A 20,664-nucleotide genomic window follows, 5' to 3' on the forward strand; every position below is an offset into this window, starting at 1 on the left:
ATCTAATCTATTCAAACAATAGTATAGAACGTATATGGATTTCCACTTTTAAGCTTTAGAATTTCAAGAACAAGAAATGATGTGGTTCTTTTTCATTTTTAGATGTTACTTGTTCAGTTCTCGTGGTATTGCTTAAAGGAAAGCATAGCTTGGTATCTTCAATATATAGAAAAGATTAATTTTAGTGGCGCTAAGAGATGATTTCATTTTAACGCCACATAAATAATTACATACACTTATGGAAATACAAACAAATCATGTACCCAAAAAACTAAATGTTTATCATTTGATAAAGCATTAATCAACTCTACATTAAATCTCAAAGAGTTGTTATCTTGCATGTTTAAAGAGGATTCCAAATAAGCTTGAAGAATTTGATGGCCAGCTGTTTTTTGTTGTTGTTTTTTTGCATTTTCTAGATAAGTACAACTAAGCGTCGATGACAATGGGGTGAAGCGATATCCTAGATAGAGCACAACACATTGTTGAAAAAATAATAATTCTATTTAACTTATTTGCATGAAGAAATTATTGATCAATGTAAATGGGTATACTTTCATCCATGGCGAATTACTTGTTTACTTATTCGCTATTCAACTGATTCACATGAAATTACTTAGCACTAAAAACTTGTGTGAAACTATAGCGTTCAATCTACATACATAAAAGCATTGAAGAATAAAATCACATACATTGCAACCATGGCAGTAGCTCAGTTGGCAGAAGAGGACGAGTGTTATCCTTAGAGGTCGTGGGTTCGATTCCTAAAGACTCTTTCACTCGCTCTCTCCCTCGCTGCCCTCGTTGATGATGGTGGATGCGTGTGTGTGAGTTGTCTACACAAGCAGGGTGTAAATATTTATAGTATGTATGTGGTGTTAATTTGAAGCCTTCCTTAAAAAAAAACAAAAAAAAAACCACATTGCTTTCACGCCTAGTCGAGTAAGAAGCATAAAACCAAAAAAAAAAAAAAAACACATTGCTTTCACACCTAGTCGAGTAAGAAGCATAAAACCGTCTTCTCTTCGAGTTTCAGATTTACCCGACTGATACTGAGCACTGAGAAGGATTGATGATAGCATGCATGCCCCCCCCGCCCATAGCAGCGATCATACGGCCCATTGGCATGTTGCTGCGCTTTCCTCATTGAACTTTGAAGGCAGCATCGCCTCTGCGTGAAGAAGAACATGTTGAAACCGTCAAGTTACAGAAGCTGGCTTGCCGTATCTCTGCACAGAACCAGGCAGCAGCAGTTCATGAGAGGTTTCTCTATCCACAGGCAAGTATTCCTACTTTTCTTATTTTTCTGTGGAAAATTTGGAATATAAGAAGATATACAAATTGTGAGGGATCCATGTTTTCTTTGCGATCATCTCTGCTTTTTTTTTTTTTGGGTGATTCATGCATTCTAATCAATATGGCTGAAGTTTTCGGTCCAAAACAAGCTCATAGTTTTTCCAAAAATATATTTAACTTCTTCCTTTCCTTTTTAAGGAAAATTAATTGTTTTTTTTTCTGATTAATATTTCTCTGCTCCCCTTGACCTTTGCCTTTGTCCACCAGACTACATAGCAAGGTACCTGAAGCTCTCAGTCTTAGACATCTTATTAAGCCATCTGGTCAAGGTCCTAAGCATGTGAAAATCCAGCAGGGGCATTGCTCATCCCAAGAAGAACTAAGAGGGCTTATTTCGCGCCTCTGCGACAAAGACAAGGCCATGGAAGCATTCAAGCTTCTAAGCATGATGAACGTCAAGGATTTATCATGCAAGCTAGATATCTACAATAGGGTCTTGGACTCACTTGTCACCACAGGCAACATAGCACATGCTTTGCAATTGTTCGAGCAGATGAAGCAAGAAGCTCCTCCAAATCAGTCGTCATACATGTCCTTGTTTAGAGCATTTTGCAGAGCGGGGCAAATAGATGATGCTTGTCAACATCTGGACGAGATGGTCCACAGAGGGTTCGTCCCTGAGACTAGTCTTCTCAACTCGCTTATCAATGATTTCTGTAAGGTGGGTAAATGGCAAGCATCTCATCAGATACTGACTAGAATGTGTGACTTAGGCCACGTCCCTATGTTGGTAACGTTCAACATGTTCTTCAGCAGTCTATGCCGAGCAGGTCTTATGCAGCAGGCATGCAGGCTGCTTGAGGACATGATCAAGCTAGGGCTCTCATTAGATGTCTATACATACAGTATCATGATACACAGCCTTTGCAAGGCAGACAAAGTCGATGAAGCCCACAAGCTACTAAGGGCAATGAAAAACAAGAATTGTGTACCAGATGTTGTTTGCTATAGCACAGTGCTTCATGGATATGTGAGAATGGGAAAACAAGAACTAGCTGTGAGGATTATGGATGAGATGTGTGGACATGGTTGCTCACCAGATGTTGTGGCCTATAATTCACTTATCAGTATGTTCTCCAAGCAAGGTGACACAGATAACGCTTTCAAAATCTGGGGTAAAATGAGGGCAAGCGGCTGTGTACCAGATCACATCTCGTACACTGCTATGTTGGATGGTCTATGTCGTCAAAATAAGGCAAAGGAGTGTTTGAGGCTCTTGATGGAAATGCTAAAGAGAAAGCTGGTGCTTGATGCACCATTGCAAAGGAAATTGAGAGAGTGCATTGAACGACATGGCATGGATGCTGAAATTGATGAGAAATTGATGGAAATCAAGCAAATTGGGCTTGATCTGGGGAGTGCTGGTGTTATCAAGTCTTCTTGTGCAGTTTGAATCAATGTTGTGGCATTTTAGAGGGGATTCAATTGGTAGCACATTAATAAATGCATGTGTCCAATGGTGGAAAAGGTTGGGAGGCTTTTAGCTGTATCAGAATATGTGGCAAAAAGGCATAGAGCCATGTAGTGCCACATTTGATGAATCTGCTGGCATAACTTGACTGGACTGAGGGCAAAACCATCCACGGCCATGTTGAGGAGAGTGGTCATGTATCCTAGTAAATCAGATTAAATCAAATGATGCAAGAATTCATGCAGTAGGCCTCGCATCGCTCTTCATATCTTCCAGCAAATGCATTAGGTTATGGAGCTAAATTTTGGCCACTTTCATCGACCATAAAAATTCTTGAACATGCAGCAGCCATGAAAGCATGGAGAACTGTTCATTGAAATTCCTGTGCAATCTGTGGAATGCATTACCTTAAGGTTTTGACAGCAGCATGTGATACCAATGCACAGGAAATGTGCATAGTAAAGCTTGAATCTGGATGGTACAACACTTTCCTGTCCTGTTGCATGCTATTACACAGGTGTCAGTTAGATGGAGGCTAAAAGTCAGTTACAGAAAGCAACATGCCAAGTATTGTTGTCAAGAAAGCAATGCCCCCCCTTGGGAATGCAGGGCTAAGGGAAGCATAGGGTTTGATGTAGAGAAAGGCAACCTCAGCTCTTGCATCATGGTGTATCCTGGTTGCTTGGATTTGGCTACTTGGGATTCAAGTGGGAGCTGATGGGACAACAGTATGCATAGGTGGCTGACTTGATCGAAATGGAACAGTTGGTTTGTATGACTTCAGATGTATGATGAAATGTGTTTATGTTTCTGGCCTACTGTTTCTGCAGGCGCACACGAAATGTCTTTGATGTGGCCCTCAAAGTCCACAAAGAGATTCAGAAGCGAGACTTGTCAGCAGGTTGCAGTGTGGGTAATTTCATTTTGCGGTTGTTGGACCGTGCGAGGCCATCTGCTAACATATGTGGACCTTCTGGTAAAATCCAAAGTGCTGATGGGCATAAAAGGCTTTTGGTAGGCAGCAGCCCAAGTGACAAGGATTCTGCAACAAGGCAGTCGGCAGTAACAAAGTCGTCCCGGTCTGAAACGGGATCGCGTGACAAACTCTTTTTCTCTCAACCACAGGCTCAGATTGGCCAAGCATTAAATAATAGAATCAGCGTGGGCATTGGCAGGACGTGTCCAGGCATTCAGAGTGCAAAGTCTGTTTCAGGAATCAGGTCATGTTTTAACGTAGTGCCTGTTTGGGAGAAAGTAGGATCATCTTTTCCAAGGTCAAGGCTTGGTTTATCAGCTGAGAAGGGTGTCTTTCGTGATGATATTTCTCAATGGATGGAAAGGAAACCAGTGTGGAAAAAGATGGCTGGATAGTCATGCACACAAGACTTGTTTTTGAAACTGTCCTCATTTTACTGTGTTTGTGATGTCAAAGATGAACATTTTTGTGCAGCAGTGGAACCATGGACGTGGTTTAAAAAAAGTCAACTAGCATGAGGTATTTCTGACAATGCGGTCCTTTGACCCTGGCTTTATAACTTGCAACAGATACACTTTGGAGTCCTCAAATCAGAGAATAGTCACACAATGAGTATCATGATTATTCCCTTGTCTTGCAGACTTGTTCCAGGAAATCTTGATCAAGAGTGTGGTATGATCATACCACACTCGATAAACAGTAGGTCAACAGCATCAATGTTATGTTTACTAATGGAGTTCCAGCGTTTACAGCTCTCTCCTACATGGGGGAACCCATGAGATTTTGGCTGTATGTTTTTGGTGTATCTTGGAAAATTTGTTTTAAAGATGGGAGTGAAGATTAACAATGTTGGGGGATATTGTTGCATGCGCATTTGGCAAGCCATCTGGGTCATGCTCGAAAGTGAGCTCGAAAGTGTGACAATAGTTGCATCACATGGTTGTGTTTCCTTCCAAAAAAAAAAACTGAAATTGTCAACTTATCTCTTGCTAGAGGCCTTTGTGTGCAAGGCACTTGGGGCATGTAGCTCCTTTCTTATAATGTCTCATTGTCTGGTAAACTCATTGTACACAATGACTCGTTGTTTTATGGATTCCAACTGTCTTTATTTGGTGTTGCAAATGTTTACAAATGTGGTACACAATCCAATCCATGACCCACTTCTGAATTATAGCACGACTATGATATGTTTCTATGTGGCAAATAATATACCCTTTCATATTCGTTTTGCATGCAACCCTTTAAGTTTATTCCACCTTCAAAAAAACCACCTTTTTTGAAGCTTAAAAAAAGATATGACATTCTAGATAATGAATCGAGTGAATATCAAAAAATTGTTCAATCTATCCTTCCAACTTGTTTACAAATCTAATTTTTTGGTTGAGTGATGTATTGATTTTGGTTTTAAAAAATTGAAATTGAGATGGAGTAAGTTCTTAGCCACTATTGATTAGGGCTTTATGATATGCACTAGTGGTTGGTTTTGTTATGAAACGTAAACGAGTTCCAAAAGGGATATGGTGTCAAGATAGTCTTCAAAGCTAGAGTCATATTGAATGTGTTACCAATCGCCACATTATAAAAATACTGAAGGAGAAGATTAATATGGTGTCATGTGTCTACAAACACATGAACGTTTTAAATTCAATCTTCAAATTTATGACTTTATGGATGCTTCAAGTGTGGCAATAGGAAGTGCCTTGATATGTAGGAAGCAAAAGAAGGTTGGTTCCAACTAGTGTGCTATGCAAGCAAAAGGCTATCCAGAGTAAAAAGGAATTATTCCACTATAGAAAAGATCGAAATGATCGATTCCTTCAAAAACTTTGGGCACTATCTATTGGGGAATGTTTTTGAGTTTCATGTGGACCACAAGACACTTTTGTATCTGGTGAGCAAACCCGATCTTGCAGGAAAGTTAACACGATGGATGTTACTGTTTTGCAGGAGTGTCATTGTAGTAGTGTTTAGTGGCTCGTGGGAAAGCCTTTTAGAAAAACAACAACAACCAAAGACTTTAAGGAAAGCACCATTATGTGTGTGAATCTTACATATAGATGACCACCAAAGAGAGTATCTTGACTACTACCTTGGATTAAGTACATGTGAACACTCACTAAAAACAATCTTAAAAGAATTAAGGCTAATTCAACCATAAAAATTTAAATAGAGGGTTCAAAATCCATATGGATTACCACTTGATGAACTATGCAAGCTATGATGTAGGCTACTCCTATGCCGTTTGGGGTAATTTTGAGAGGTACTCCGATGGAACCAACTATTGATGTATGTTGGGAGTGCTCTTTGGGACTTACTTCCAACCTCAACTAACTTTCGATGTCTACGACTAATGAATTCATTTTGTGTCCGAATAAGCACGTAGATGTGTGTGCATGTGAATAGTCACTAACGATGAGCTTAAAAGAGTCAGTTAAGGTTAGACTTTAACAAGATCTTCAAAAAGAAAATCATGATCACCGCAAGCTTTACTTCGCATGTCCATGCTCTTTCCCACCACCACCAGCCAGTGCACGAATCTCCTCCTCCTCTATGCACCGTAACTCTCAAGTTGTTGCGCAATCTAACATCTCAACTACTATTGCTGCATCGCTTGCTTCTAAGCCATAAATCCAAATGCAAGCTTTAAACTTATAAGCCTCCTATCCACAAGCTTCCCAAAGCCTATCATTACAATCTTCCTTCTCTCTCTTCATTACTATGGTGAAAAAAAAGGTGATCGGATATACTGTCCTCCTTGAACTTGGTGATGGGTGCTCGCTCTAACTATTCAAGCTATAACAACACATGACGCTTCTATACCTAGAGCCCACGAGTTGTGAGCAAGCCAAGCTCCGTCGAGCCGCCAACAGATGCAAGGTTAATATAGTCAAGGCAGGCTGAGGTAGAGAAAGAAGCCAAACTCACCGAGCCTCAAGAGCAAGACCTAAGGCAAGTGCCCCTAAACTTTAAGTCCTACAATATCAGGGACAGAGTGGGACATGGCGAGAAAGCTCAAAGAAGCCCGAGTAGAGAGCTACATGCTTCATATGATGCTGGCGCTGGCCCCACCGAAGTCAAAGAAGTAAATCTCGCTAGCTCAGGTGAAGAGCCTAAGCTAATGTTTATTACCAAAGAGCTCACCCTTGAGCAAGAAGGAGAATTGATAAGCCTTGCTCAAGGAATTTCACGATGTTTTCACCTAAAAATACACTGACATGAAGACAATTCCTTGGAAAGTGGTGAAACACACTATCCCACTCCATGGAGGCGCAAAACCATCCAAACAGAGAGTCTATCACATTAATAGCCTTGCTCAAGGAATTTCACTTGAAAATACAAGAGAATTCCTCTCAAAGTGGTGAAACACACTATCCCTCTCCATGGAGGTGCAAAACCATCCAAATAGAGAGTCTATCACATGAATCCTGAAGTACGCACAATAATTGGTCAAGGAGGAGCAAACAAAGCTCATTCATTGTTGATGCAAGATTTGTGTATGAAATTGAGCACACGAGTGGGTGTCGCCAATAGTGACCGTTCCCAAAAAGGACAAAAAGCTTAGGGGGTGCATTAGCCTAAGAAAGATTAATAACTTGAGAGAAGTCTTTGATTCAAAAACACAAAATAAGGTCATTGCAAGACGAGTCGTTTATCACCACGATAGGTGCACCACAGTTTGCGATCACTACCCCTTGTCTGACACCGAACACATGCTGGAAAGAGTCACTGGTGCAGAAGCTTACTACTTCTTGGATGGATTTTCAGGCTACTACTTAGTGACAATTGACCCAATTGATCAATATAAGACAACATTTGCTATGGAATGGGGAACTTACGCTTATGAAGTCATGCCATTCGGCTCGACCAATGTCCCCACCACCTTCTAAGCCTTGAAGGATCTCATTTGGAAGATCCTAGAGATATTCATTGATGACCTATTTGTGCACTCAAAGTGGAAGAAGCATCTTCCTCATCTTAGGTCAGCCTTTAAGAAATACAGGCTCTATTGCATCTCACGGATGTCAATTTTAGGAGGCTAAACATGGTGTCATCCTTGGACACATTGTCTCCAAGAATGGCATCTCCATAGATGAGAACAAGATCTCTGTGAGCTTAGAGTTACCACCACCCAACAACTACAAGGGGGTGCAAAAATGCATGGGGCACATGGGAGGTATTATAGAATATTTATCTTCTTATATGCCACATATGCCATACCCTTGTATAACTTATTGATTATCTTTAAATGGACAAATGAATGCCAATGAGATTATCCCAAAGAAAATACACCCACAACTTCTTGCTAAAGTTATCGAATCAATAATAAGAAGTAGGAAGAATTGAAGAAGGCATTATTAGCAAGTGCACCCATCTCAAGATCCCTAAACTGGGCATATCAATGCTTCAACATTTTCTATTTGGATGTGTGTTAGCACAGCTAGATGAGCACAATATGGACTTCCTTGTGACCTTTTCTAGCCGTCAACTCAATGATGCTGAATGCAATTATAAAACCATTGAGAGAGGGAGCCTAGCCATGGTGTACATTGTAAAGAAGTATATGCATTAACTCCTGTCTACTACCAAGTTTGCTTTCTTTGTTAACAATCAAGCATTTCTTTATTTGGTTAATAAGACTTGCACCATGGAGTGCATCACCAGTGGGTAAGACATCTCCCGAACGCTTTACAAGAAGGGTCAAGATGGCATCATGAGGAAATGCATGTATGAAGATGACTTTGTCACCGTGTTCTTGAGGAAGTTTATTCTAGCATGGATCCCAGTTAAGCTGCTGGAAGCTTAAAGCTTCTACAAGGGAACCCCTTTTGTTTGGGTCCCAACAACCTCCTAAGGCAAAATGAACCAAGCGACGGACTCTACTAGCCAATGCCACCCCAATAGAAGACACTTTCGTGGATCCTAACAAAGCACTGAAAGTTCAAGGTGGGTTTGAAGGTCAAAGAAAACCATGCCACACATGCCTCTATAAACACCTCCTCTTTGGGTGTGGTTCTTTTTGATGTTTGGGGACCGGCATAAAAAAACCAACAAAGCTGGCATCAATCAAAGGATGCTACTATTATGTATCTTTCATTGATAATCACAATAGGAATACTTCATGAAAGAGAAAAGCAAAGTGTTTATGCACTTTCAAAACTTTAACACTATTGTTGAGAAAGACAAAGGCATGCACATAAAATGCCTAAGATCGAATAGCGAGGGAGAATTTTTCTCCAATGAATTCAGTCAGGATCAAAAGGACATGGGATAAATAGGCAATTTACATGTAGGTACACCCTGCAACAAAATCAGTTTTGCAAAGAACAATGTCCGTACATTGATGAATGAGAAAGTAATGCCTCATTATTTTTAGGTTGAAGCAATAGCAAATGCAGTTTATATTATAAACGTAACCCCCACTGCAGTTCATGGCATGAAGCTTGAATAGAAATTTATTGGAAGAAAACCAGATTTGGCACACTTAAAAGTATTTTGGTACACTACATATGCACATGTACCAGAGAGGTGAGAAGCAATTGAGATCTCAAGTGTTTGGGTGTATATGTACATGCACTTGAAAGTGTTTGGATGCATTTTTGCATATGTACATGTACCAGATAAGTGAGAAGCTATAAGGTCCCCCCTTCCTAAATAGGAAAAACCTTTAAGATAGTCTACTAAGTCTAACTTGGGATAATTTCCTACTCGACACCTTGACCATGTAAGATACAAGAATACGATTAGTAGGTAAGACCTAGTTCTATCCCGCAGGGGGAGCGTGGTCTTTCTAAAATCATACCACTCATAGAGTGATCTACCTTAACTCGGGAAACCTCTATTCTTGACTTCTAAAAACAACGCTTTTTCCTCATCTATGCAAGGCACAACCGTTGACCTAGTCCTCTAGAGTAGGGTTGCCTAGGGACTTATTTATTTAACGTAGAGCTTTAATTAATTTATTAGAAAGCTACCCGACTAATCGAGTTCACCCGTCCATAGGATTTTGGTGTCAGGGCATTCCATCCTCCTACTTTCCACCCAACCCACACGTCAATTTGTTTTCTAATTAATCCTACCACACGTCCATAGGATTTTGGTGTCAGGGCATTCCATCCTCCTACTTTCCACCCAACCCACACGTCAATTTGTTTTCTAATTAATCCTACCACACTGTTTGGCATAAATAAACAAGTTCCTTAATTAAAGGCCTTACACATTGTTCCTACCACATTGTTTGGACATAAATAAACAAGTTCCTTAATTAAAGGCCTTACACATTGTTCGTTTAAACAATCTTTATCAATGATACAACAATGCTTACAAACAAAGGATTTGAAAAAAAAAAAGATACAATGTTCAGAATTATTCATAGCCAAATCTAGGCTCTTTACTTTATTCTGCCGATGATCTAGAATTTGGCCTTCCAGCTGCTATAGACTGGGCAATCCCTACTACGGGACCATACACCTCACGTCGCTCGACAGCTTGTGAGAACTCAAGTTGCCTGTCGCCCTCTCAGGCTCCATCGCTTGATCCTCCCGCCCCTTAGAGCGATGTCTACGTGCTAGGGGGAGGGCTTATTCATCGCACTAGCCTGGGCCCGTAGAACTAGGTAGCATCATAATACTCCCCTCCATCGGCGAAATCTCATTCTCCCAATGGTAGGAGAGATGCCTTGGGTCGACTTCGAGCCTCACTAACGTCACCCGGCTACACAAGCACGGAAACGGCTTAGCATCGAGGTGGGGACAGGCTGTACATGTACTTCTTACTTAATCAGGAAAATAATTTCTAAACTAAACCATAGAATATGATAGATAACACCTCTTTCTTGAGAAAACAACAATTTCACAAAATTTTTGGTATAAAGGAAAGTGGTATCTTCTTTCTTAATCTCTAAAAATTAACATTAAAGATTAATAAAAATCTTTTTTTAAATGATGACCAAGCTAACCTCGCCCATTAATTCCTTGTGGGGCTCCCAAGGGGAGAGTTGGAGCCACATCTAGACCAACCTCTCTAGGCTCGTTGTTGTACACGTCTCTCGAGGTGATATTTGGTGCTTTCGTAAAGGAGCCATTTTGCCCGCCTCAGTTGGATCACAAATCAGAGCTCATTTGCTCAAGTTATGAGCAAAAACTCTTAGGTGGAAACCACCTCTAAGAGCCAAAAAGCCCTTACTAAAGTCACCGCTAATGGGAGGGGGAAAGGTGTCCTTAAATTGAATTTGCAGGGAAGAAGGCTCCACTTAGAGGGAGAGGAGGTGGAGTCCTCCCTTAAGTCTATTCAAATGCCGGAGGGGGGGGGGGGGGGGGGGGAAGCGCAGCTAAGGACACTCTACCCACAAGGGTGAGATGGGGCAAAAAAATTCTATAGAGGGCTTACTTGGAGATGGGAAAAAATGGCTTGTTGGAAGAGGGGTGCAGAGGGCTGTTTGGGCAGTGTCGGGTACGGACTGCCGGATGCAGTCATCACTGTGCAGTGTCAGGTGCGGGCAGAGCAAGGTGTTGGGTGTCTCAAACATGGGGTGCTGGGGGTATAGGTATAGGTATGGGTACGAGTGCAGGAAAAGGAAGAACAAAGCATGGGTGCAAAGGATAGTGTACGGTGAAAGTACACCGACTCGTGGCTTGCATGGCCTGGGGAAAGGAATGGTACCTATGCATGGGCAAAAGCTATGGTATGCATGTACCTTTAGGGTCATAGGCAGCATGCGCGTCCACATGGCGGTCTATGTGGACAGTCTGTGTGGACCGTACACTAGGGCGGTCGGCCTTTGGTCCTTGCACGGGCATTGTACGGGTGCCTGGGTGTATATACGACATATTTTTGGGTGGGGACCCCTAATTTGGGTGCCGGTCATCTCGATATGCGTGTCGGAGTGCTTGATGATGCGAAAACTTTTTTTGGCAAAAATGTCCGGGGTGTCTCCTTGGTCATAGGGGTGTAGACCGTCCATCAATTGAACACCCAGTCATGCATTTATTAAGGTTTAAGTTTATTGAACTGAAAATAACTAAAAATTTACGTATAGGCTTGATCCGATGTCTTAAGGTAAAAATCACGCGCAGATTCTAAATTTGGACTCAAAATTTTAAGATTCTATGTGAAAAAGCTCGTTTATTAAAATTATTAGTTTTTACACCACAAAAGACCATAAATTCATGGTTATATTATTATTGAAGATGGGCATGTTACAGAAGCAATCTGGATTCCAACGTAAAAAATATATCCATTGGATATTCCCTTGAGAAAAAAGGTTATAGATGCTATAACCCCACTACCCAATGAGATGCAAGTGAGGAGGGATGTTGTGTTTGATGAGATAAGTAGCTAGAGACGGGTTTCATAGAGGCCGATGTAAACAACAATATGAAATATTCCATGGAGGCTGATGTAAGCAACAATATGAAGGATTCCATAGAGGTTGATATAAACAACAATGTAAAGGATTCCATAGAGGCTATTTTAAACAACAATGTGGTTGCAACAATGAATGGAGAGAAGAAATCACATGTGCTTAGTGGACCAGGATAGTCCTCTAGCAATGGATCAATTGTTAGACGTTGGTCAAGACGGTTGAGGTAGAATACTAGGAATTATGACACATCATTTGGTGGTACTACACGTGCTAAAAATTTAGCAAATTTATATGTATCATGAAAGGGAAAAGAGAAGGGTAAACAACAATGTGGCTATAGCAAATAGAGATCAACGAGATCATATAGGCTTAGTGGACCAAGATAGTCCTCTAGGAGTGGGTCTATTATTAGACCTTGGTCTGAAACAAGGTGGTTCCAAACGTTATGTACTGTACGGATCCGTACATACTGTATGTTGTTTGGTACGAAAAAAAAATTTAAGGTACGTAAAAATATGTACCATTGGTAAAAATACATAAAATCTCAAAAATTTCAGCCACCTACATTAAATTTCAATCCATGTCCACATTGACATATAAAACTTTCGAAATAGAGACACAACAAGGTCAAAAACCTACTAATTCAAAAGTGAGAAATTAGAATCACAAAGTCGTCAATCATACTTAATAAGTTAATCGTACTTAATACTTAATACTTATTACTTAAGACAAGTCACATCGTCACAAGTGAGTCGTGAGACAACTCACAATTCACATCAAGAAATGATGAAATTTAAAAATGAGTCTATGAATAATGACAAAATGTGCCATGTCCATACAACACCAAATCAAAACTAAGGTAATCCAAATCAAAACTCATCATCCGATGAGGATGATGACCCTGGAGAATCAAGCATATAACCCTCCGTGATGACATTGCCCTCGTCATCATACTCAGGCCCTATCATCATGGGCACAGGTGGGTGGGCTGCCTCAGATGTCCCTGTCCCTGTCTCTACATCATCCTGCTGGGTAGTGTGAATGATGCGAACGGCCTCATTCGCACATGCTCGAGGAGTCTGAATAGGCAGCTTCCCTCTCCGGGCGCCTCTTCGGCCAGAACTCTCTGCATCTGCAGGTCCCTCATGTAGCTGAATTTTATAAGCTCGGGCTCTCGATCTCGTCACCCGCCTGTCTACACTCTCCAGCTCTCTATACAAGAGGCAAAGAATCTCGTCCTGCTCATCTCTCAACCGTTGCTCTGCCTCATCAATGGTGGTAGGATCTGGGACCAGCTTGACACGTGTTGGATCCACCTATTCAACATAAAACGAAAGAGAACGCGGAGTGTCAACGACTCAACTTTTTGTATACTATAGTATAAAAGCTATGTAAATGGGAGGCCAATCCCCATAAGAGAATGAATAGGATAAACTCACCTGTTTTGGGGTGCCCAGAGCATGATAAGCTCGTACGAGCTTCATGTTGGCCCTACAATAGACCAGTCTCTCTAGTTGAGAGGTGCTCAAACGATTGCGTATCTTTGTATGTATGAGCGAGTAAGCGCTCCAGTTGCGCTCACAAGCACCTGCTGAACAATCCTGCACTCTAATTCAAAAAAAGTGCTTCATTCATGTGAGCTCGGCAATTCCCAATAAGCTTCACAAGACTAGTTCATAGTCCATAGTACATACATGATATACATACCTAAGATAGCACTCGCAGAGCTATATCTGTAAGCTATGGAAGACCCTGTCTTCCATAGTTTTGCCACCAAGTAAGAGGAAGCTTGGTGGCCTCTGGTCTAAGAGCACCAACTCTAGCAAATGAGGGTCCCAAGTTGTTGACCCAGCTGCAGAGCTCCGCATCAATCTCCAATTGCTGCTCCACATCATACATACTATTAATGTACCTATCTCGTAAGGTGAGCAGCTCCCTATCATGAAAGAGAAGTGGCGTCTTGTAGAAAGGATGGAGGAATGCAGCCATCCCATGAATGGGGCGACTCATATACCCCCATCGATAATCCACAATAGCCAATATATCATCTCGGTTGCAAGAGTAAAATAAACAGAGAAGTAGAGCAATCATGAAAGAGAAGTGGCGTCTTGTAGAAAGGATGGAGGAATGCAGCCATCCCATGAATGGGGTGACTCATATACCCCCATCGATAATCCACAATAGCCAATATATCATCTCGACTGCAAGAGTAAAATAAACAGAGAAGTAGAGCAATTAGTAAGTCAAGACTCAAGAATCAAGATTCTGTAATCGGCCATCAAGAATCAAGATTTTACTTACCAATTCTATGTCAGGGACGTACAGGCTGCAATATGACTCTTCATCTGCATGAAGAGGTGGTACACTAAGCCCAAAGTGGAGCCCTCCATGTCTGTGACTCGCAGAAGTACAAATACTCGCTGCAAAGCCACTAAGAGAGTTTGCACATCTGTCCAAAGGGTCTCATCCAGTATCCGTCTCTATATGTATTTGGTGGGCTCTGTCTGTGAATGATACATATCTCTCCACTTTGGATCCACAACTGTCTGTAATAGTGGATCTCTCAATTTGAAAAGCCTGTGTAGCACCAAATACATATAGGCAAATCTTGTCTTGGATGGCCGCACCATATCTAGGTTGCTGTGGCTCCTAAAGATAGCCAATGCGCCTACTGCTTCTTTCTGAAGAATGTAGTGATCTTCGTGGCATCAGAAACTGTGGGTTGCACCCAACTCAGCTTGCCTATGTCCTCCATAAGCAAATCAAGGCAATGGGCTGCACAGGGAGTCCACACAATGCGAGGAAACTCCGCCTCCACCATGTCTCCCATTGCCTTGCAATTAGCAGCATTGTCTGTTACAACCTGCACCACATTCTCTGGAGACCAACTTCAACAATTGCTTGGCGAATATGCTCATAGATACTCTCAACAGCAGTGATGCGTTCGCCTGCCTTCCTAGCATCCACAGCGCGTAAGAAATACGTACCAAGACATGAAGAGACAAGAATATTGATGATGTGTCGTCGTCGTGTGTCACTCCAGCCATCTGAAATGATAGTGCAACCAAATTGTTGCCAACCTGCTTTCACTGGCACCAATGCCTTGTCTATCAAGGCCTTTTGCTCATTAAGCATCGTGGTGCGCATCTTTTTGTACTCAAGCCCTGACCATGACTCCGTGTGTCCAACCTGGGCTATAGCTCTGACCATCCTCTTCCATTGGTCAGTCCTCAAAACATTGAAGGAGATATTGCACTCTATGAGAGTGCGAGCAATCTCCATCTCAGCCACCTTTTGCCTTTCTTTGACCCAAGACTGTGCATGCACACAAGAAGGCAAGGTGGTTTGCCTTTCCGTATATGTATCACCCTCATTCTCATCTTGCATGACAGAAGGCCTCTTTCTGGCACACGATGCCTGCTCAGAAGAGGCAGGCTGAGATTCATCAACCTGCGTGGATGGACCAGCCAAGTCCCCAAGAAGAGCATCATGAAGCGCATCCTGTGTCTCTTGTGTGCCTCTTCCTCTTCCAGCTGCCCCCATTGCAGGGAAATTTTCAGCAACAATCAACTGATCCCTCAATGCTTGTGGCACTCTCTTACACCCTGCACAATTGTTGGTGGTGCCAATGCCTGTGAGGTGCTTGATGACACGAGTAATTGTACTCATGAGGGTGAAATTGCAGTACTTGCACTGCCATTGTCGAGTGCCACTACCTGCCTGCCCTGGAGTAGTCACAATGCGAATGAGAAAATCGCGATTTGAGATATCCAACAAGATTGTGACCATCTAATCACCTTGTAGTGATTCTGCTTTATTTTCGTACATAAGTTCTTCATAATGTAATACGACACCATTTCTTTGACACCCTTAAGAAAATCACTACAAAATGAGTTGGGAGATCCAACAAGATTATGACCATCTAATCGCCTTCTTGTAGTGATTCTACTTTATTTGCACACATAAGTTCTTCATAATGTAATACGACACCATTTCTTTGACACCCTTGAGAAAGTCACTACAAAGTGATTTAGGACATCCAACAAGATTGTGACCATCTAATCACCTTGTAGTGATTCTGCTTTATTTTCACGCATAAGTTCTCCATAATGTAATATGACATCTTTTATTTGACACCCTTGAGAAAGTCACTACAAAGGGATTTGGGACATCCAACAAGATTGTGACCATCTAATTGCCTTGCCATGCTTCTACTTTATTTTCACACATAAGTTTTTTATAACATTATAGGATACCATTTCTTTGACACCCTTAAGAAAGTCACTATAAAGTGATTTGGGGCATCCAACAAGATTGTGATGATGAGGGATGAAGAGAGAGGGAGGACTAGAGAAACTACACTACCTAACACCCTAATGAATCAAATGAACAGGAAATGAGAAACACAACTATACAAGTCCCTTGACATAACCTTCTCTCCCATGAACAATCCCAATGATAAGATTAAGGGTTCTCACACATAGAATGCTCTCAGCATCCCACATGCAATGAACACATGAGAAGACCATACCACTCTACCATCCTCCTCCAAGCAAGATGCAAACCTTCAAGCACACAAACCTCCCTCTTACAACACAACCTCACACCTTCTCACTAGCTACATGGCAAGAAGAAGGTCCAAGGGAACTTCCACCCTTACAACACACACTCTCTCTCTCACACAAGAACTAACAAGAGGGCAAGGGGAACAAGAGGAGGCTTTACACAAAAGCAAGGTCACACTCTCACTCAAGAACAAGACACAAGAGTGGATTCTAACTCTAGGGTAGAGGGAATGAGCTCTCCCTCACCCATGCTCTTATTATATAGCAAAAACAAGGCTATCCATATGCCACATGGCAGAGTCACACAAAATACAAGCAATGAGGTGTGGGCAATCCCATCATTCCCATTAGCTAAGGAAAATACCTTAGGCTATGTGCATCAAATAAATAATACAATGTGTGCAATGTGCCTGTACACCTAGAGTAGTCAATGAAGCTCAATGTGTGCAATGTGCATGTACACCTAGAGTGGTCAATGAAGCTCAATTTCGGCCTAGGTGTTAACCCCAAGGGTTAATAGCATGCTTGTGTGTGTTGATGGAGTGTGTTGAGTGTGCATGCTCTCTTGCTTGAGTGAAAGTATGATTGAGCATAATTGGTAAAAAAGGTGGTTCAAGCATGATGTTAACCCAAAGGGTTAACAACATGCTTGTTTGTGTTGATGGAGTGTGTTGAGTGTGCATGTTCTCTTGCTTAAGCAAAATTATGATTAAGCATAATTGGTAAAGAAGGTGGTTCAAGCTTTCTAGCATAATTATTGCCTTTTGGAAGATTACTTAGTTGATTATTGCCTTTTGGAAGATTACTTAGTTGATTAGAGAGTAGAGGAAGGGCTTAAACAAGAGGGATCGACCTAACTCTTGGTCTCTTTAGCCTCTCCAAAGGGACTTCCATGATCCAAGATAAGGGTCTAAACCACTAGCACTATGATTCCTTGGTAGAGAGCAAGAAGGTTCTTGATATAAACAAATGGCATTACTGTCGGGAATCAAACTAGTGTTGGATGAGTAGAGATAAATTTTCTACTCAAAAATCTTCTATTTTTCCCACTCTATCTTGCCCTTAGATGCAAATCCTTGGTTGATTGTTGAGGAAATGTGTTCTAGAGTAGGATCGGATTTCATTATGTGTTATTGGTGTGATTAGGAGTAGATTTATATGATTAGAAGTAGGTTTTACTTCTAAACTTAACCTCTTTTGTGTTTTATATTACTTAATTTGTTCAATTCTTTGTCTCATAGGAGTGGTGGAATGAAGAGCAAGCTCTCCCACTCTCCAGAATGTGATTACGGAAATCTCTCCACTTGGTTGATTTCATCATGATTATGAGACCATTAGCCTTAGATCAATGAGGAAATTGGTGTACATTTTAGTATTTTAAGCATTTTATACCAATATTAGCTTAATCAAGGCATTAATGTTAGTAGTTATTTTTGTCAAATTGAGTTGAAAATGATGACATTGGAGTGTTACTAAAAAACCTTGAAAAATCCTAAAATTTTAAAAATCTATAAAAAATATGATTCTATTCTCTTGAATTTTTGGATCGTCGATTAGGATCTAGATCATACCATTCCAAATCTTTAACTTTGCATCCAGATTGTTGGACCAAAGCTTTAAAATAATTAATGTGGGGTTATTTGGGTAAATGATCTTCATTAACCACACATTTGAGTATAAATAATGGGGGATGTCAAGGTACCTGTCAAATATTCTCTTATAAGAGGATATAAAGCTAAGTAAATAACCCCATAGTACCAAAAATTACATAGAAAACAGCATCAAAATACCATCATAAATGCATTTTTGGATCGCCGATCTCAAATCCAGATTGCAACCCAACCCGCTTCAATCGTGATCGGTCGATCTTGTCTACTAAAGAGTCCCGATCTTCGCTCTGATTTCTAGATCGTTGACATCTTGATCATCAATCTAATATTCCAATCACTTATGATCATCGATCTTATATTAGATCATCGATCTAATATTCTAATCACTTATGATCTAGATCACCTAGAGTTGGATCACATGCATTCCAGATCGTACCTATTTCGTTTCAATAATTCCCATCTCATATCGTGAAATTTTTTTATCACACAATCTAATCCCTAGATTGCTGACATCTAGATTGTCACATTAAGATCATTGACCCAATCTTGGGATCGCTAAAATATCAAGATCATGCTAGTTGAGATCGTGGCTAGTTTGGATCATTTAACTTCTAGATCATCCATCTGTAATCATCTAGATCACAGATCTGACTAGGAAAAAACAAGAAAAAATAAAAGAATTCATAATTGCATTGTGCATATACATTTTGCATGTTTTTCCTTTCCTTTTTAAGTTATTGTTTTCTTGTCAAAAATCTTGAGAAATATAATTAAAAAACATTATAATAAGATCATTTTTAAAAATCCATTAAAAACCTAAAAAACCATATAATCGTCATAAAAAGAATCTCCACAATTTTAGTGCTGGATTAGGTGCTTATATATGCGATGAGGTCAAAACATTGCCCGGTCCCATTAAACCCCGACCTTTGAATGTGAGACTTCATCTCACACGACGTCAACATTAGGGAGTAGTATTGGACCACGAGTAAGAAAGAGACTAGATCAGTACTACAGAGTATAAACCCTATAGAGCTTACATGAAACCAATTAGAGTCCTCGAGAGTTCAAGAGCTTGCACGAAAACAATTAAGACTCAACCTCTAAATGTGATAGATATATTCTTCGTGAGGAGAGTTAGACTCAATCAAGGTGATATAGGCCAACATGAGGATGCCTGGGGTAACCTCTTCAGCATCATCAACACACAAAGGGATGCAAAGGGAAACCAAAAGCTTCACAGATGCACGTCTAGTCAAAAGGTGTTATCATTATGCCAGATTAAACAATATATGTGAGGGAAACCACAAGCTTCACCAACACACAAAGGGATGCAAAGGGAAACCACAAGCTTCGAAGATGCACCTCTAGTCAATAGGTGTTATCATCGTGCCAGATTAAATGATATATGCAAACGAGGACGTAACACATACATCTTGAGAATGGTCAAGGAAATGGGAAGGAAGGAAGGGTCTGGGTTGGGGGGAGTTTTTCCATCCTAATATAGACTTGGAACGTAGGCCAAGTGAAGTAAGGACCTCTCTAGAGGAAATTACCTCAAGACCAAGAAGCATAGAGTGGCAAGGGGATAATTTTCCTTTTTGTCCACAAGAATAACTAACCATAGACCCAATGCATAGATGAGACTTTCCTCCACATTAGACCCAATCACAAAGGAACATTAAGCTTCCACAAGGATGAGACCTATGTTGGGAACCTATGTTGGGTATTTTGAACCTCATATGTGTGTCCCTCTTCTATATGTACTCGCTTATGTTCGCGTGTGAACTACCCCAAAAGGGCTATGTTTATGTGGGTGTCCACCTTGTGTGTGTGTGTGTGTGTGTGTGTGTGTGTGTGTGTGTGTGTGTGTGTGTGTGTGTGTGTGTGAGAGAGAGAGAGAGAGAGAGAGAGAGAGACCTTGTTCATATGTATGTGTGTGTGAACACTTGCCTAGGTGTGAACACACCCTTATATCTGGATAAGATAAGTGTGTGCCATGTGGCATTAGTTTATTGTTATGTGTGATTTATGTGAGTCAAAAGATAAGGTTTGAAACCTATAAAAAAGCATGTACTTTGTGTACTTTAGATCAATTAAATCAATCTACATTGAGTTGTGCAATACAAGCTTCTCTCTTATAGCTTATCTTTTCTCTCTCTATAATCATCTCTCTTCGGAGGTGTTTCATCCACCACCATAGCCATGATGCTCTCTACCTGCTAACCCTAGAAGAACTGGGCAAGGCCTACAAATTGGTATCAGATCTAGCTATTAGGGTTTCCCTAATTTTTAGGTTTTTTCCCTCACGAAATAGGGTTTTTTGTGTTCTTTGTTTACACGGCTCTTCTCCTTCTCAACATCGACAATTATAGGCTTTTAGC

At 40.9% G+C, this 20,664-nt stretch overlaps 4 protein-coding genes across 4 annotated transcripts; 2 read left to right on the forward strand and 2 right to left on the reverse strand.

Moving 5' to 3' along the window:
- The first annotated feature begins 1,028 nt into the window (after positions 1 to 1,028).
- Positions 1,029 to 4,809, forward strand: LOC147639744 (uncharacterized). Its single transcript, XM_086773488.1, has 2 exons — positions 1,029 to 1,279; positions 1,564 to 4,809. The coding sequence occupies exons 1-2, from the start codon at positions 1,188 to 1,190 to the stop codon at positions 2,747 to 2,749; spliced, it is 1,278 nt and encodes a 425-aa protein (XP_086629614.1). The 5' UTR covers positions 1,029 to 1,187; the 3' UTR covers positions 2,750 to 4,809.
- On the forward strand, positions 3,572 to 4,809 carry LOC147639745 (uncharacterized). Its single transcript, XM_086773493.1, has one exon. The coding sequence runs from the start codon at positions 3,572 to 3,574 to the stop codon at positions 4,136 to 4,138; it is 567 nt and encodes a 188-aa protein (XP_086629619.1). The 3' UTR covers positions 4,139 to 4,809.
- Positions 4,810 to 12,909: 8,100 nt separating this feature from the next.
- Positions 12,910 to 13,780, reverse strand: LOC147639746 (uncharacterized). Its single transcript, XM_086822467.1, has 2 exons — positions 13,545 to 13,780; positions 12,910 to 13,421 (listed from the first exon to the last, which is right to left on the reverse strand). The coding sequence occupies exons 1-2, from the start codon at positions 13,587 to 13,589 to the stop codon at positions 12,975 to 12,977; spliced, it is 492 nt and encodes a 163-aa protein (XP_086678593.1). The 5' UTR covers positions 13,590 to 13,780; the 3' UTR covers positions 12,910 to 12,974.
- A 517-nt stretch (positions 13,781 to 14,297) lies between these two features.
- On the reverse strand, positions 14,298 to 15,894 carry LOC147639747 (uncharacterized). Its single transcript, XM_086823822.1, has 4 exons — positions 15,058 to 15,894; positions 14,778 to 14,968; positions 14,407 to 14,497; positions 14,298 to 14,306 (listed from the first exon to the last, which is right to left on the reverse strand). Exons 1-4 carry the CDS (start codon positions 15,892 to 15,894, stop codon positions 14,298 to 14,300), a joined length of 1,128 nt encoding a protein of 375 aa, XP_086679948.1.
- Positions 15,895 to 20,664: the final 4,770 nt, after the last annotated feature.

The sequence above is a fragment of the Cibotium barometz genome, chromosome 3, assembly GCF_041138505.1.
Source record: "Cibotium barometz isolate CiBa-2024 chromosome 3, ASM4113850v1, whole genome shotgun sequence".
NCBI classification, from domain to species: domain Eukaryota; kingdom Viridiplantae; phylum Streptophyta; class Polypodiopsida; order Cyatheales; family Cibotiaceae; genus Cibotium; species Cibotium barometz.

Excerpts from the sequence above, each read along its gene's own strand:
- LOC147639744 (XM_086773488.1), top strand. The coding sequence starts at position 1,188 with ATGTTGAAACCGTCAAGTTACAGAAGCTGGCTTGCCGTATCTCTGCAC. Across the intron at positions 1,280-1,563 it reads AGAGGTTTCTCTATCCACAG|ACTACATAGCAAGGTACCTG; the intron begins GCAAGTATTCCT and ends TTTGTCCACCAG.
- LOC147639746 (XM_086822467.1), bottom strand. The coding sequence starts at position 13,589 with ATGAAGCTCGTACGAGCTTATCATGCTCTGGGCACCCCAAAACAG. Across the intron at positions 13,422-13,544 it reads CTCTGGGCACCCCAAAACAG|GTGGATCCAACACGTGTCAA; the intron begins GTGAGTTTATCC and ends TATGTTGAATAG.
- LOC147639745 (XM_086773493.1), top strand. The coding sequence starts at position 3,572 with ATGTTTCTGGCCTACTGTTTCTGCAGGCGCACACGAAATGTCTTTGAT.
- LOC147639747 (XM_086823822.1), bottom strand. The coding sequence starts at position 15,894 with ATGGTCACAATCTTGTTGGATATCTCAAATCGCGATTTTCTCATTCGC. Across the intron at positions 14,969-15,057 it reads GCGCTGTGGATGCTAGGAAG|GTTGTAACAGACAATGCTGC; the intron begins GCAGGCGAACGC and ends AATGTGGTGCAG. Across the intron at positions 14,498-14,777 it reads ACATTCTTCAGAAAGAAGCA|ACATGGAGGGCTCCACTTTG; the intron begins GTAGGCGCATTG and ends TGCGAGTCACAG.